This window comes from Maylandia zebra, linkage group LG3 (assembly GCF_041146795.1).
Source record: "Maylandia zebra isolate NMK-2024a linkage group LG3, Mzebra_GT3a, whole genome shotgun sequence".
In the NCBI taxonomy this organism is placed as follows: domain Eukaryota; kingdom Metazoa; phylum Chordata; class Actinopteri; order Cichliformes; family Cichlidae; genus Maylandia; species Maylandia zebra.
In genome coordinates, this window is record NC_135169.1 from 13,914,521 (window position 1) to 13,931,678 (window position 17,158).

Sequence of the window (17,158 nt, forward strand, 5' to 3'; positions counted from 1 at the left end):
TAGTCGTATTATTATTTAATGAACAGGAGGCTCAAACTTGGAAGAAAGTTCCTATGATGTTGATAGAAAAACAAACCCATGAAAAGGCGGCTCTTTCAGGTCTTTAATCCTGTTACAGTTTGAGGATCGCGCTGTGGATTAACGTCTGTCATGTGTGTGAAAGGATAACATGGGATTAAGTTGCTGTTTGACATTTCGCGGTGTCACATCAGACTTCAGAGCAGAGGCCGATTCATCACATGAAACAAGTCAGGGCTTATTATCAATACTTTAATGTGGCTGCCGATGGGTAACGATACTCCACCCATCTGCAAACGGCAGGTTTGCAATCCTAAAGTCATCCTGCAAATGAAGTAGCTGTATTTACTGATCTTTAACAAGTTTCAGAGGAACGACTATGGTTAAGAAGAAAAACTGGACAGTTTTACAGATGATTTAAACCATTTGAGAAGGTAATTACCACACAGTTCTAGTGTTCTCTTGAATACTAAGGGCTTCGATTTTGGCACTCTCTAAAGAGAGAAATGGTATAACCTTCCAGAACCAAATTTCCACGACCAAAGAACAAACAGAATCAGAACGAACTTGTAATATTTGAACCTCAAAACTGCAAACCAGTTACTTACTCAACAAATATCCAGATCACCATGAACAATATACCCAAGCACTTGGACTCATAGTCCATCAAACACCATTGAAACACTACTAACCATTATAGGCCTGGGGTTCTCAGATAATTCTTTAATATACCATCAAGGTGCACCGTTTGATTTGCCTTTGACTCTCTGGACTACCATTGAGCCAAAACAATTTTCCCCTTTCAGATCTTCACACCTGCAAATGTCTCAAACTGACTGTAAAGATAAAGTTTGTCAGTTTGTTTAGTTTTTGAAGTTCCTGATCTCATACACAGTAAATTCTGCTATATTTCATGCATTTAAACATGAAAGTAGTCCTTAACAAATTTGCCTGAACTCTGTAGAGGTTTAAGAATTACAAATAAAAAGCGCAGAAACATTTTGCTTCATTGAAAACCTCCTGGATATTATTCCATGGAGGTTAGTGTTCTGTTATTGACATATGGCCACTCCGTCACATCCTTCCTTTGTAGACTGTGACATTTTAAAGCAAAGGCTTTAACTACGAGAAGAGCCAATATTGTGGATGGATACTATCAGGTTTTCGTCCCCAGTGGAAATACTTTTACTTCACAGATTCTAACAGTCACAGGAGACATTGTGTTTGTATGTAATTTTCTGGGAAACGCTGAGATAAGCAGCCTCGAGTGCAGCTGCTGGTCACTGTGGCACGAGTCGAAGCGGTTAAAGCTGGCGATCCTGTTGTGTCGCTGCATGCCGGAGCTTATCTTTGTTTCTGGATTACATTTTTTATCCTCTGAGGGAATTCACAGCTCCTCAGATTTGTCATTTGAATCTGGTTTTCTATGAGAGAAGCTGCTGCTTCATCAGGAATTAAACTTAATCTGTCGTTTGAGAGCGGGACAAACTCTGACCGCTGCCTCCTGTTCAATGAACCTGTCACTTTTCTATTGGTGGAAAACACTAACCCAGCTGTCCTCTCTGTGATGCTAAGCTAAGCTACCCACTCCTTTCAAAGCAAATGACAGAGGAGTCAACAGCTGAAGGAGGGAGACAGCTTTTACCCGATTCCAGTGACTGTCAAGGAAAAAGCTTTCTGTGCACACCAGCAGTTTCTTTGATAGAGACTTTAAAGCTTGCATGCTAAATAAAACTAAAACTGTGTAATCTGTGACAAATAAATACTCTAAAAAAAGTAAGCTGGGAAGGACTGGCCACCAGGACTCATAACTGAAAAGGTGAGAGCAGGTGAGCAGGTCATGTTACGCCCACTGAAAACGGTCTTTGTATTGATAAGAGCTGAAGTTTCATTAGGACTGAGTGGCACTTATGTGTATTTTTTCTTTTCTGTTTGAGTTCATTTTGTTTCTCTTTGAGTGCAAAGAAGAACTCAAGACAACAGTAAAAAGCAGAGAATATAAGTTGGATATAAGTATGAAAGGAAGAGTGTAAGACAGGAGGGGGAGCTCAAAGGGACTCCTCAGAGACAGAGAAAAAAAAAACGACGAACCCCTCCAGAGGAAAGAGAGTCGCGTTCAGCTGAATCAGCGCGGCTCTCTGTGTGTCAGCAGCTTAAGTCACTTTGTAAAGACGTCACACACTCAGAGCCCGAGGACATTTCTTTGGCCGTCTCATGGTAATGCCAAATAAAAAAAAGAAGCACACACCGCCTGAGGCTTCACACACACACAGAGTTATTGTGCTGATGCAGTAGTTATGAAATGTTTGTCTTGATTGCTTTTCCTGCTGAAAACTTTTGTTTTCACAACTTCAGTTTTGATCTTTAATGTTTTTTATTTTTGCAATATTTTGTTTGGAGGAATTTGTTTCTCTCTGAGGTCATGTATGTTTAAACTTAGTGGTCATTCAGTGTTCCTGAGATTATTTTTTTTTGCTTAGTTTATTTATTTAATTGTATAATTTTAATTTTCCTTTAAGTCATTTGTTTTCTACTTTTTCCTCTTAAGGACTCATTTTGTGTCTGTGATGATGTCCTGTGTCCTTAGAGATTATTTGGGGTTATTTTTTTGTTTGTGATCATTTTGCTCCTTTAAAAATTATTTGCTGTGTTCAGTTACTTACAGATTAGTAAAATGAAAATGCTGCCGTCACTCCTTAGTGTTTTATTTTTTATTTTTAATTCCTAACAGTGAAAATCTGACAATAAATAAGTAAAAACAAATACAATAAACAAAAAACATACATTTATATTTCTTTAGTTTTTCTGCTTTAGCTGGACATGTATCTGCTCGTGAGTTCTGTGTGCAAACAAACAAAATTTCAGCTCACACGAGAGCGAAAAAGTAACACGAACAGAAAATCTGCAGTGAGGTAACTGAGTAAAACCGACTGAACACACTAAAGAAGAATTTTCACGCTTTCTCTGTGATGTTTTCTTTCACATGAATCCTTTGAGAACGCACTCGGCCACAGCACACGAGCAGTAGCGTCTGAGTGACAGCAGCTCTGGTGGCAGCGGCAGCTGCTGATCCGTCACCGAGTCGCCGTCGTAACGCTCGACCATCTGGCCTTCAGGCGTCTGTCACCAGACAGCTGTGGAGAGAGCATGTTTGCCCGCTACTGCAGATGAATAAAGTTTTGGTTATTTGAAGGAGAAGTTTCTAAAATCAGAATGCCTCCACAACTTCAAAAAAGTGTTTCTTCTTCTGTGGTTTGTATCATTATATATGTGATCATTTCCGCCCTCCGCTCTTCACGTGGCCTCTGGTTTTTTTTGTGGCTTTCTTCAACTTCATTTGACCCACGGTGACTTTGCAAGAAGCCGATGTAGGGGAGGAACTTGCTTTTGATGGAGGGGTGGGGTTTACCTTAGAGGGGGAGTGGTTTACAGTGATCATCGGGTTCTTTGAATCACAGAGGGGAACAGCTTGAGGTATTTCCAAGTCAGCGACAGGAAAGGTTTCTGTGAAATCAGACACCTGAAGAGAAACAAAGGTAATATTTATTGTAAACAGGAATTGTTGCATGTATAAAAATAATTCATTACACTAAAGATAGAGGCTTATAGAGACCAGTATTTAAAGGAGAGGGAGTCTTACAGGAACAAAGGCCAAGTTGTCACGGAGACAGGCATCCTGCAGCTCGCTACGCAGTGCTGTCACATGACTGCGGTGGGCAGAGACTTCCTGCTCAAGCCAATCAATCCTGGAGCTGCAGGTGTGGCAGAGCTGAGAGACGGCGGAGAGAAAACTCTGCACAGGAAGAGAAACATGAAGGGATGAACTGAGAGCGGCGAAGGGGTGGAGGCTAAAGAGGAGAGAAAGGTGTAGAAGGAAGGAAGAAGAAAGGAGGGAAAACATAAGAAAAGAAAGACACTTCCTTCCTCGCTCTGCTACCTGGCACGCTGTCGCCTCAGGAGCTCCCATGATGCTCTCTGCTCCACTCAACTCTAGGTTCTCGTGAGGTAACAGCAAGGGGCGGGGCTTGGCCTTCAGAGAGTGTTGTGATTGGACGAGACTGTCCCTGAACTGAAGAGCACACTGCATTGTTTCAACAACTGTGAGGCCCAGAGTGAGTTTTCAGCAGTCAAAGTGAGGTCACCTCACTGTGTGTGTGTGTTTGTGCGCATGTGTTCACCTGCTTGCAACTCGCCTCTGCAGCCTTCATGAAGCTGACCACACCGTCCCGACGTCTGAGAAACAACAACGTCAACAACCAACAATCTCACAGTAAACACACTTCTGGGCGGAGGGAAAGAAGGCCCGCTACCTGCTGGCATCGCTCAGCTCTTCCTCAGCTCGCTGCAGCCTCTCCTCCACCTGCTTCTTCCCCTTCTGAATCCCTGATAGGTGCTTACCCAGAATCCTCAGTGAGCGCTCTTTCCGATTCACCTCCTGCCGAGCCTCTGACAGCACCTGGTGAGAGAGAGAGAGAGACAGACCTAGAGTTACCTGAAAGTAACCGTCACTGCACCGGGGCTAAGGTGTCCACTGTGCAGGCTTGCAGGCATCTTTTCCACATTAACTGTGAAGGTAAATTATTGACAACATCACCATTAAACAGCTCACAGTAAACAACTCTAGGTTCTCGTAAGGTAACAGCAAGGAGCGGGGCTTGCTCCTCCTGTTGGATATTAATGTAGAATATTAATGCTCGATCTTTGATTTGTACCTTTTTGTATATTTAAAATCCGTGCAGTTTGACATTAAACATGATAGCATCAGAGAGAGCGTCTCACTTTCTAAGTTCCAGGTCACTCAGTTCTTACATCGGTTTTGAAAGGATCAAAACACCAAAGTCACGTAACAGGGCAAACTTGCCCGATCAATCGAGGCAGCAGGAGGCAGTTCTGTGTTCTGTGAGGTAAAATTACTGTTTTTATGAATGGAGTCTGGTGGACAGCAATTTGGGTGACTTCCTGCTTACTGTAGAAAGGGCTGTTTGACAGAAGGCAAAGTGGTGAACATGTTCTCAATAGAGCGTCCATCAAACCCAGGTCGAGTCAGATTCTGTGTGGGCGTGGCCTAATCCCACCTGCAGCAGGTAACACACTTGTTGATGTTCAAAAAGAGCAGAGTGAATATTTGTGTGTGGCGTACCTGTGTGGTCTGTCTCAGTGTGCGCTGTGTTTCAGCTTGCTCGGCAGCATTTTCGTCGACTCGCCGCTGCAGCGTGTGCAGCTGGTTGGACTGTTCCTGGATCAGCATCTGAGCCTCCTGCTCTCTGCTCAGAGCCTGACGGAGCTCCACGCACACACTCTGGAAACGCTCGTCTGGTACCTGAACACACACACACGTACGTCATGAAGGTGTTTAGCATGCAGGTGTGTGTGTGTTTTGCCTCACCATTCTGCTCGTCTCCTTCCGGAGTCCTTTCCTCAGATTGGCCACCTCCAGCCGCAGGCTCCGCCTCTCCACCTCTGCCGAATGCAGCCGCTGGCTGAAGACCAGGAAATGCTGCTGGAGGACCGACACCAAACTCTGCTGGCGCACAGAGGTCAAAGGTCAGCAGAGGGAGACAGTTTCTCAGATAAAATTGAGTTTCTTTTGTGTTTAGCGACCTTTGTGTCAGACTGCAAAGACGTCAGGCTACTCAGACCGAGCCTCATTCGGCTGCTCAGTGTCTCCTCCTTCACGCCACAGGATGATAGGCTGGACTCTGATTGGTCGAGGAGGAGATCAAGGAGGCGGGACAAGCCTGCGCAAGCCACTGAGAGCAAGAGTGGAGGGGACGAATCTCGAGAAACAAAAGAAACAAGATTTTTTTGAGGAGGTCTGTGTGTGTGTGTGTTTGTTTGTGTGTGTGTGTGTGTGTGTTTGTGGTTACCAGAGTCTCCCAGAGCCTCCTGCAGGTCAGACATGGAGGTCAGGATGGTGGATGAGAGACGTTTAGATCCAAACAAACGAGCACAAAGACCTTCACGACCGTCAGTCAGCTTTTTGTCTAAATAAAAAAAAAAGAAAAGTTTCTCAGTTTCCTTTTGTTTTTTAAACACACTCCACCAAACATTTATCATGAATGAAACACTTATTAATGTCTGCCAATGAACTAACTGTGCCAAAACTCTAAGGTTTTATAAATCAGGACATGAAAATCCTTCAATCTTAAAATTTGGGAAATCCCAAACCAACTACAAAACACAACATATCACACTGTCTCATTATTTACCTTTTAAAAATGGCGTCTAAATCCAGGAGTGACGTGTGAAAAACTAAGTCCACCCTTACTGCTCCCACAGGAATTCAGAGGCTAAGCAGCAGCCACGTGCTGATAATCAAAAGCACTCAATTAAACTCACGATCATGTGTGAGCGCCTCTATGACAGCAGGAGAAAGCCATTGTTAAACAATCTGAACTCCACCTCTACAGTCAGAACAGATTAATCCCACATGGAAAACATTGGAGGCTGCTGCCAAACTTCCTGCTGCTGCTGCAGTGGACCTCCCCGCAAATTCACTTGAAGGTCGGAGTGTAATTTGAGGCCCTACGGTCCTCAGTTAGCACGCTAAATGCTCGAGTTCTCGACGGTACAATTAGAAAACAACAGAACAAGTGTGGCTTGTTGGGTATTTCAAGACCCTGCCTCTTCTCTCTTAAATAAGGTAGCATGGTTTAATTGCATCTGAAGAAACCGTAAGACTTCTGGAACGATGTGACCGATGGGCACATGAGAGCAAAGCAGAGATGTTTGTCCATAATGCCCAACACCATGTTTGGAGAAAACTAAACACCTCATACCAACTGTCTGTTTGTTATTTAAGATTCAAATGTGAGGAGATGCATCCGACGGCTAAAGCTTGGCTGAATCCAGGTCATACGACAGGACAACGATCCCACCAAATTAACCAAGTCCAGACTTCAACTTGATTGAAATGCTGTGGAAGGACTTTAAGAGATCTGTGCACAAACCTCAATCATCTGAAGCAATGCTGTGAAGCAGAGTGGGACAAATTTCCTCCACAGAGATGTGAGAGATCGATAGTCATACAGGAAGTGATGACTTCAACTTCTTGCTGCTAAAGATCGTTCCACAAGCGACTGAATCGTGGGCTGAACTGTTTTTCACAGGACCGCAGCTGCACAGCATGTATGTGAATCTGGTAACTTGTCATTACACTGACACTCAGATACACAGTATTTACGCTGCTCTCTCAGCTGCTGCACAACATCAGTGACACACAGCAGTGCAGCACAGTCTGTGTGTGCCTCTCTAACATCAGTGTGTTACCTTCTGAAGACGGTGTTTCCTTGAGCTGCTACAAACACACTGAAAGTGTTTCCTTTCTTGTTTGTGGAGGTGTGTGTACCTGCTGTGTCTCGACCCTTCTGTGTCGCCGTATCCGCCCCTCCACAGACGCAGACAGCTGGAGCTCCGCCTCCTCTCTCCAGACGAAGCAACACTGTCGTGTTCCTGGCCAGCGAACACCACCTCCTCACTGCCAGCACAGCGCACACAGTCCTCCTCCACCTCTTCGTTGCCCTCCTTGTCCTCTCTCTCTTCTTCTCTTCCTCCTTCTCTTGGTCTTTCTCTCCTTCCAGAGCATCAACCAGCCTCCTCACCTCCTCCTCCAGCTGCTCCCGCTCTGCCAGCTGCCGGCACAGGAATTTCTTCTGCTCAGAAAGCCCACACAGACGGTGGTGAGCGTGCCTCAGCGCTCCACCCAGCAGGGCGCAGGCTAAGAAGAAGGACGAGGACTCCTTGCGGCTTCGAGAGAGGAGGCCTCTGAGCTGGGAGAGGTCAGAGGTCAGCGAGGAACAGCGTTGCTCCAGAGAGGAGGTGCGATCACGGAGAGAGTCGCACTGAGAGCGGCAGACCTGGAACAAAACGTGGAGGGGTTAGCATCCAAAATCAGAAACACGCTGGTTCAGCAAAGAGAAGGAAGTGGGCGGAGCTGATGTGTATGCCGCCTCCAACGTAAAAACACACAAACAAACAAAATCTGCCATTTTCAGATCTTAGGTAACTGTGCACGTCTGGTATTAACACGGAGTGTGAGTATTTATTACACGGCGTGCTGCGGGGAAAAGCCTGTTTGAGTCTAAGGTTTATTTTTTAGCACCTGGCGGCTCTTTTTTGCTTCTCATCCGTAAACTCTCTGCATTCTCTTTCACGTGATTCGGTTTATTTTGAAGCAGACGATGGAGCCACACTATGGTTTTACCGTCGTTGTTGCTAACGGCAACGCATAAAAACAGGCGCTTGTCCGTCTGTAGTGTGGTTATATTACATATAAGAGAAAGAGAGAACTTTAAGAAATGAATATAGCCACTACAGTGACCATCAAAACGATGAAAAAATATTGCCGTAAACAGTTTATTTTGCGACACCACGAAACAAACGATAGCGTAAAATGAAACGATAGATGTTTTTATATCGTCATCCGATATATATCGTTATATCGAACAGCCCTAATGCTGGGTGTCACGGTATTTTTAATGGTGACAGTTGTTTACACGGTTAAACAAAGCTACTTATTTTCTTTTACATTAAACATGAAATGTGTTAACATGTCTTTTCTTCTCTGCTTTCGCATTTATTGCGTTTTCATGAGAAAAAACGTGTAAAGTGTGACGCTGCTCAGTGACACAAAGGTTGTAATAACTTCGTAACAAATCCCTATTACCGGTAAGCTTTGCCTTTTTCTGCTCTTCACTCTTCGGTGAACTTTTTCTGTTGTAAATGTTGCTGCAGAGAATTTTATGCTTTCGGAGACAACAAAGTTGGAAGTGAACAGATGATTTTTGTATCTGTCGTCTCGTCTCTTCGGAGAATCTGACCAAAGGGACTGATAACTGAAATCTTTCTGCTTCCATCCTGCTGATTCAGCTCACAGTGCCTCTGTCGCTGCAGGGCGACGTGACTGACGTACACGAGGCGCCGAAACACCCCAGGGATGAGTGTGTGTGTGAGTGTTACCTGCAGCTCGCTCTGCAGCCCTCTCACAGTGTGCGTGTGCTGTCTGCTCCACTCCTCCTCCCTCCTCCTCACGCTCTCCTCCAGACGGGACAACACACACTCCTGATTCCGCTGCAGCTCGCGCACACACACACTCTTCTTGTCGCACACGCTCTGCAAGTGGGCGATCTGCAGCGAGAGAGGAAAGAAAAACAGGGTGGGGGAGGGGCAACATTTTAGCCACATGGGAAATATAATGTTCACAGTCTGTCAGCAAACTGTTGCAGATGTGTCACAGCTGGCAGGTACAGGAAGTGAAACCTTGTAGCTCAGTGTCACCTCACCGGTTTGTGAAAATACTCTGGGGGTCTCAGGCCTCTGAATGACGCCACAGTCCTGGACAAGACCCCAATTTATTCATATAGTCAGGAAGCTAATGTTAGCCGGCTCGCTCCTATATAGCTTATCAACATGTTTGCTAGCATTAAACAAGATAAAGCCACTTTTATCAGATGAAGCCCATTTAAACAAACAGAAATTTGACTGGCATTCGAGTAAAGTTCTTTCACCATCAAAATATCAATTGATTCAAATTCAACACTCAGACTGTCTATATTTTGACTAACATGTTATCAAGTAGGCAAACACATCTAAATGCAAGTTATCTACAGCTGTGACCACACAGGAACTGATTCCCTCTGACATGATAGCCAGAAACCATACACACTACGTCACTACTAGGCAGACCCTGGTCTATTACTAGATTTTAGATTTATTAACCTGGCGCAACTTCTCTTGTATTTACAGCACAGTAATTTCAATCTGTAAAACTGTAAAATGTAAATAAGGACAAAGAAAAAGGACGAACCTTAAACTACATCTTTGTGAAAAATAATTAAAACGCAATAATAAATAATTAAACATCGTTGAAATCTTGTAGAATTGTACTTTCTTTGTTTCATTTGACAGCCAGTTGCTGATTGTATGCAGTCACTGATGCAACTGTTAGGCTACTTCAAATTATAACTTGTCATCCTGCCATAGAAGGACAATGACACTCAGCATCTACAGGTGACTCTTGGTGACACAAAGTGGCTCTGAGATGTATTTTCTCAACATCAAGGAAAACCAGTGAAGCAATGGGATTGACAGATACTGGTGAGTAACTCATGAAAGCAGAGTGAACACGTTTAAGGGCAACTAGAGTTTAAATAACCCTGTGCTGACCAGGTTTGGCACTTGCACCTAAACAATTTACCTTTTTTCTTAAGATCTGGCTGTGAAAGAAGTTAGTCAAGGCAAACAAAGTTCTCACTAACAACAAATTTTATTGGCTCTGTACCAAAGGAACAATCATCAGAGCTGCAGTGATTAGTCAATCATACTTTTATTCTTGGGGTCTGAAGAGTAGAGCTGAACAGAAAACACCTGAAACGAAACCTGGATTGTTTCTAATGACAAGCAGGGGGCGACTCATCTGGACTTCACTTAATCCTGGTTTCAGATTCTAGTTTCAAGTCTTATTAAATAAAACACATTTATTTTATAAATTGTGTTCATATGAAAGTAAAAAATGTTTTTGAGGTGAAGACAGGATGGGTATCAGTGGGTGAATTCAGCTTGGTTTACCTTGTTGTTGGCTTTCTTGAGGTCAGAGGTCAGCTGGTCCACCTGCTCGCTGATGACATCACACAGCTCCTTCCAGGTGAAGTTACCCAGAATGCTCTGAGATTGATCGAGGAGGACGCAGCCAGCCAGCAGGCGCTGGTAGAGGCAGTAGAGGAAGGACAGATGGGCCTGACACACAGACAGAGGCTCAGTATGAGGAGGCTGTAATGCATTTAAGCCTCAGCTGTAATGATATAATGACATCATGCTGCTGAGAGAGCAGGCTCAAACTGTGACTCTGCTGCCACACAACACACACAACACAAGTGTTTAACTGACAACGTTTCACTTTTTTCATTTAAATTGAGTCAACAGAAGATAAAAATAGTTTGAAAGTAACGGACAGATTAATGCAGCACCAGAATTATAACAAATGTTAAAAATCTCGATTCAGCACCGTCGACTCTTTCTTGTAGTGTTCAGTTATCTCCTGGACGTCTGCTGTCCTCTCCTCCCTCTCCTTCTCTAGTTCCCTCTTCCTCTCCTCCCTCTCTCTCTGCAGCTCGGCCTCCTGGCTTTGACTCTGTGTCGACCAATCAGAGCTCTCCTGGCGTAAGCGAGACACCTCCTCCTTCAGTTTCAGCGTCTCCTGCTGAGACTCCTGGAGAAGAAAAGAGAGAGAAAAACAGGTTGAGACATAAAAATGTCCTCACCTTCCAACAAACCAGAAAATGTCTTTGCAGATTACACAGAGATCCTGACCTTCCACCAATGTACTGAAGATCTTTAAATAAACGTCCTTTGAAAGTAACAGTCCCTGCTTCACAGAGACACACTTGTGTTAGTCCCATCTATCCAAAAAAGCAAACTTGGTGTTTCCACTCTTATGTCTGCTTATATCACGTCATGTGATTTATATACATGCTGGATTCTGTCTATCAAGGAGCACTTTTATTTATTTTTACCATTATTTATTATGTAAAAAAGAAAACTCATCCAGTGCTCCTGACTTTTCCAGCACTGGCAGTCCACATTAGTCCTATCGTTGTCTGGGATTCCATTTAGGATAAAGACCTGTACTTACATCAATCTGACTCCTCTGATCTGAGGTCAGCTGCTGAAGAGTCTGGTTCTCCTCCTGCAGCTTCTCCGACACCAGCAGCAGATCCTGGAGCTGCCACAGAAGAAGAGCAGAGGAATAAAATCACAATTCACCAGAAGAAACGCAGAAATAAACGAGAGGAATCTGTACCTGTCTGTCAGTGTCTAACAGCCTCTGCTGGTATGAGCTGAGCGTGGTCCTCAGCAGCTGCAGGACTTCAGCAGGAAGACTCTGTTTCCCATCATCCTCTGCAGGTTGCGCTGATGGTTCGCTGGTGTGCTGCTGCAGAGCGTCTCTGATCTGTTTCACACAGGTCACAAACGCCTCCTCTGTGTCGCACTGCCTGTGAACGGCCTAAACACAGTTCACAGAAATGAGCAAGAAGAATTCAGATATGATCGTAGCGCGACATGCACACGACACACAAACATGAACACACCAAGTTAAAGTGTGTGTGTGGGTGTACGTTTTACCTGCTCCAGCAGTGAGTGTGTGTTTGCATGCTGTCGTTCCTCCTCCTCAAGTTTTTCTGAGAGGTCGTAGGTCGTCTTCCTCTCCGTTTCCAAAGCAGCGCTCATGACAGACTTGCACTGCTCGTACTCTAACTGCAACCTGTGCACATGTTAGAAATCCCAATTACAGACAACTAAAGAAAATACATCCAGCCTTTAGTGATGTGATTGGTTGATTAGATCAGATGACAGTTTATATTTTTTTTTTAGCCGCATTTTCTGCAGTGACCTCACCGCTCCAGAGCGCGCTCAGTGCTGCTGCTCCTCTCTCTCTCCCGGCTGTAAGCGTTCTCCACCTCTCTGAACTGAGCTCTCAGCAGCTCCAGGCTGCTCTGTGCCTCCTGCTGGCCGGACCGCTCCACCGCCACCGCCGCCTCCAGGTCCCGCACACGCAGCTGGTGGTTACATAAACAGGGAGAGATATTAATAAGACTTCATTGATACTTCAGTGATTCTTTATGAGTTCCTTTAGTGAATCGTTTTTATTTTAACCTCCTAGGACCTGGCGTCCACATATGTGGACATCACATTTGGGTTATTTAGACCAAAATACTCAATTTTGCTCTACAGGGGCCTGATATCCACCTACGAGGACATTATACTGCTACTGTTCTATCAAAATTTTAAACGAATGTCCTCATATGTGGCTCTCATTTTTCTTAGAAACAAAAATCAAGTAAAAAACAAATCTGGTAATTCTTTGTTTTTACATTCATCAGGTCCCAATCAGTCCAAATATCAAAGAGAAATTAAAAATGCTGTGGAAGAGTTCGGGTCTTAGAAGGTTAAGAACTTTGGCTAGCACAGATAGATCAGATATTGGTCTATAATTAGTTACAACTGCTGGGTCACCTCCTTTGTTGTGGGAGGCTCTGCCACAAAATGCGCTGCCAGTGTCAAAAAGTAAGGATCTATTAAATCAGTCCTGAAGATTTTCTATGATCTAACACTTTAAGAGCATTATGGACAGAAAAAGGGACAAAGTTAAATGGCTGACTGATGTACACCGTATTGCACTACAAAGGGCCTAACTTTGACTCAAAGTGCTTGCTTTGAAGCCGGGATGTTGTTTTAAACCAAAGCGTTCACCTTGTTTGCATTTTTAACAGCTTCACAGGTTCTGAACTAGAGCTGGTCCTTGATTCGAGTTGAGGATCACACAGAGATTTTATCTGATCCAAGGTGTTTAAAAAACTATTGACGTGTTTTCTCTGTTAGTGAAAACCTCTCTGCACTTTAATTGAATATGTTAAAGCTCCGACTCTGCGCGTTTGCTACCTGGACGATCTCAGAGTTGAACTTTGTCTCCAGGTGAGCACCTCGCTCTGCCTCGATGTTCGACTGAAGAGACTTCACCCTCTGCTCCAGCAGCTGGAGAGAGAAGACACACATCTGTTCTTCCTCCCGTTTCCCACCCAATGTTAAAAACAGGAACAGGGTCTGGCCTCCCCTCACCTCCTTCTCCCTGCGGCTCCTCTCCTCTCTCTCCATCAGCTGCTTTAGCTCGTCGGCACGTCGTCTTTTCACCTCGGCCTCCTTCTCTCGCTCCGTCTGCACCTTGGCCAGCCTCGTCTCTGACTCCTCCAGAGCAACCTCCTGATCCTTGCAGACCAGAAGACACAAACCAAACCCCAAGAAACTTGTTTGAGGGTGAAGAAATACTGGATTCAATCTGTTTTTCAGCCTATTATTAGGCTGGTAAATGACATAATGTTTTAATCATGTTTAAGTTACATTTCTGAGTTTTTCTTTGTCACATGAAGACTAAAAACAGAGCTCTTTTCTGTTGTGACTCTAACCTTCAGCAGTTGGTGCAGTCTCTGGTTTTCAGAGCTGAAACTCTGAATCAGTCGATCTCGCTCCTCCACCTCACGCTGCGAAGCGTGCCGGTCTCCTTCGCTGGCCTGCCGCGTGATGTCCAGAGCTTTCTGCAGCTCCTCGACCACCTGCTGGAGCTGCGCCGCTCGCTCTAACACACAAACACAAACATTGTCAGAGCTGTCGGTGCTCTAAGCCACGACGTTTATAGAGCAAGGGATTGATGCGGTCCTGCTGAGGACAGGATTTCTTGAGTACAGATGAAGAGTTCTTATATTTCTTTGACTTGTCGACATGAAAAACTCTACAAGGACAGAACTTTGTAGCACTTCATTTCACAGATCACTCTACAATCAAAAAGGAAGGACTATTAAAAGTCTGCTCTGTTAAAGTGACATCATGTGTTGCACTAAACTACACTGCCAGCTTTATTCTAATTGGCCGATTTCGGGAAGCCTGCTCCTGCGGGGGATCGCACGCAGCATGAAGCAGAAAGGTGCGTTGGATTCGTGTACCTGTGAGCGCCTGTTTGTCTCTGCTGAGCTCGGTGATTCGCTCGGCATCTCTGCGGCTCAGAGTCAGTTGGTACTGAAGCTCCACCCTCTGAGCCTCGCCGCGCTCCACCGAACACCGGAGCCGGGTCAGCTCTGCCTGCAGCCGACACACCTTAAACACCACAGTAACCACACACACACACTTACATTATTATTATTTATTTGTAGCTGATTATTTATCATTTGCTAATTATTAATTTCTGTCCAAAGTTTTATCTTTCTATCTTGAACATTTTGGATTTTCGATGCATTATTTGCACTTTTTTGCCAAAACTCTGAACCTTCTTTCTCACTCCTTCATATCTTTTAATCATAATTATGATTTTCATCTTTGGTCACAATTTCAGGTGACTTTATTAAACGATTCACCTCTGTTTAGACTGTTTAGATGACATGAAGGGGGTAATTAGCTCTTGAGAGCCAAACCGTTTTTGTAGCAGGCTGTAAACATGTTTAAAGTTGGACATTTTGCTGCTGGAGCCTCAAGTGGACATTAGAGGAACTGCAGGTTATGATTGGCTGTAGCTCACCTCCTGGTTGTGGCTCGCCTTCAGCTGCAGTTTCTCTTTCTCCACATCGTTGACTCTCCACCTGAGCCTCCTGCAGTCCTCGCCCCCATCGTGCCCTTCTGACGCCACCCTCCTCCCTCCCCTCCCCCCATGTCCTCCGCTTCTGTCTTTCCCTCTTCCTCTCTCTTCCCACTCCTCTTCCTCCTCTCCTTTCCTCTCAGCCCTCCTTCTTCGTCGGTCTCCTACTGCCTGCTTCTGTTTCTGCTGCGGAGCGTCAAAGCTCAAATTTGACCTGAAGAAAGCAAGAAACTATTTTTTAATTTTTTTTATTAAATACCCACATAACAGCTTAACTTAATCTCAGAAATGTGATTTTTTTTATGTAATAATTTTTAAATTTAGCTGATGCTGTGAACACCTTCAAAGAGCAGATTGTTTTTAATCAGCCTTCTGTCCAGATTCTTCAGATTCTTCAAAAAAAAAAAAAAAAAAATCGACATTTTTGTTTAATTTCCACCTTATCTTCTGACTTTTTATCTCAAAATTCACAGAATCTAAAGCTCATTTCCCCACATTTTTATGACTCATTTATACCATTCATAAAAGACTAATTTCAACATTTATAATGTCGTGTTGTGTTGTACGTGGGAGTTTTCCAATGTACTATTGTACTATGTATGACTGTGCAATGACAATAAAGAGTTATCTTAAGTAAAAATTATAACTTCTTATATAGTAGCCTTTTTAAGATCTTTTTAAAAAATATGTCGAAGTATGCTTTTAACCCCCCCCCCCCCCCCCCCCCTTTCAAACTGTTCCCTTTTTGGCTGTTATTTTAGTTTAAATCTTAAAACTAAAGAAAAAACAGTCATTTAATTCTTCAATCATCCAAAGTTTACATTTTTAAGGCCAACTAGGTCTTAAAATTTGCCTGCACCCACCTTGCCTTGTCCTCCCCGGAGCTCCGGGCTCTGCTGCCCGCGGGTCTCTCTTCGATATCCCGCGGCTTTGCTCTCCTCTCCCCGCTCTCGCTTCGGTCAGGTTGTCTCCTCCTCTTTGCTGTTTCCGTCTGCATATCTGAGTTCAGTGAACCTGGAATTGCATTTAAATGTCTGTTACTGTCACGCCTGAAGCTGTCCGATTTCCTCTTTGTGACCCCGGAGACTCTTTTGGTTGCTTAGACGCTGCTGTTGCCCTGCCAGCAGACGCACACGAAATTACAGCGAGCTCTGTTTACAAATCGTCTAAGTTAATTATTGCCTACAAATAATAAAGCTTGCACAAGTTCTACAAAAACAGTTACGACTAGTGATGAATAAACGGACCAGGTGATCAATTCGGCATCAGTAACAGAGCCCCCCAAAAAACCGTATTTCCGCAAGATTTCTATTTTATAACTTAAATCTCTACGTATATCTTCAAGCGCTATAAATACTTGTCAGGTGTTTCCTGTTGGGATTTTTGTCATTTTACACAAGTCTTTGTTGGCTTAAATGTGTACCGAATTATTTAAAATACTGTCTTCATCCTAACCAAATTGTTGAGTTTTCACTCACCTCTCTGACACTTGCTATCTATCGAGTCAGCGACGAACTCCATTGTTTTGTTAATGAAGCTTTGTTCTCGTACGATAAACAGTCCCGAAAAATACTCTTACTTAATAAATAACCAACATTGGAGGGTTTTTTAGCTTCAAACCCGTGTTTAATCATTATGCGACGCTCAGTGGCATCTTATCTAAGCACACATTTAGAAAGAAAACGTTTAAAACACTGTTATTAACACTTACTGTCGCACTAAAACCGAAGCCGTTTGAATCTGACGCCATCTTTAGCGTCAGTACGTCGCTTCCGGATCAGCGCTGGATTGGCTGGTTAAAGTTTTTTTATATACGTATTTATTTTTATTTGTTTTGAATGCATTTTATTTATCTTATACTCAATTTTAGAGCAGTTTATCAGATTAAATTATATTTCATTAAATTTAGTAATTTTGGTATAATTTAGTTATTTTTAGATGAACATCAAAGAGTACTCACATGATTATATATATTAAAGAGTTACAAATATTCCCCTCAGAACACACAATATAAGCGAGTAA

At 43.7% G+C, this 17,158-nt stretch overlaps 1 protein-coding gene across 5 annotated transcripts; it reads right to left on the bottom strand.

Moving 5' to 3' along the window:
- Positions 1–2,715: 2,715 nt before the first annotated feature.
- ccdc171 (coiled-coil domain containing 171) lies at positions 2,716–16,910 on the bottom strand. Of its 5 annotated transcripts, XM_076879954.1 has the most exons (25): positions 16,615–16,888; positions 16,000–16,150; positions 15,080–15,350; positions 14,511–14,661; positions 13,977–14,146; positions 13,633–13,779; positions 13,456–13,548; positions 12,412–12,572; positions 12,139–12,277; positions 11,816–12,019; positions 11,648–11,737; positions 11,021–11,224; positions 10,585–10,752; positions 8,977–9,144; positions 7,367–7,874; positions 5,886–6,002; positions 5,620–5,795; positions 5,405–5,542; positions 5,159–5,338; positions 4,329–4,474; positions 4,197–4,251; positions 3,956–4,087; positions 3,659–3,811; positions 3,428–3,538; positions 2,716–3,152 (listed from the first exon to the last, which is right to left on the bottom strand). In XM_076879954.1, the coding sequence occupies exons 1-25, from the start codon at positions 16,655–16,657 to the stop codon at positions 3,093–3,095; spliced, it is 3,936 nt and encodes a 1,311-aa protein (XP_076736069.1). In that variant the 5' UTR covers positions 16,658–16,888; the 3' UTR covers positions 2,716–3,092. The 5 variants fall into 5 exon arrangements, with proteins under 5 accessions (XP_076736069.1, XP_024656629.2, XP_024656626.2 ...); XM_024800861.2 differs by having other exon boundaries at positions 2,716–3,538; positions 16,848–16,910; XM_024800858.2 differs by having other exon boundaries at positions 2,716–3,538; positions 5,620–5,768.
- Between the last annotated feature and the right edge of the window lie 248 nt (positions 16,911–17,158).

What these genes read in the sequence shown, in the direction of transcription:
- ccdc171 (XM_024800845.2), bottom strand. Translation starts at nt 16,657, where the DNA reads ATGGAGTTCGTCGCTGACTCGATAGATAGCAAGTGTCAGAGAG. An exon ending in AGACAAACAGGCGCTCACAG is followed by an intron (nt 14,147 to 14,510) that starts GTACACGAATCC and finishes TTTGTGTGTTAG; the next exon opens with AGCGAGCGGCGCAGCTCCAG. An exon ending in TCAAGAAAGCCAACAACAAG is followed by an intron (nt 9,145 to 10,584) that starts GTAAACCAAGCT and finishes CTCTCGCTGCAG; the next exon opens with ATCGCCCACTTGCAGAGCGT.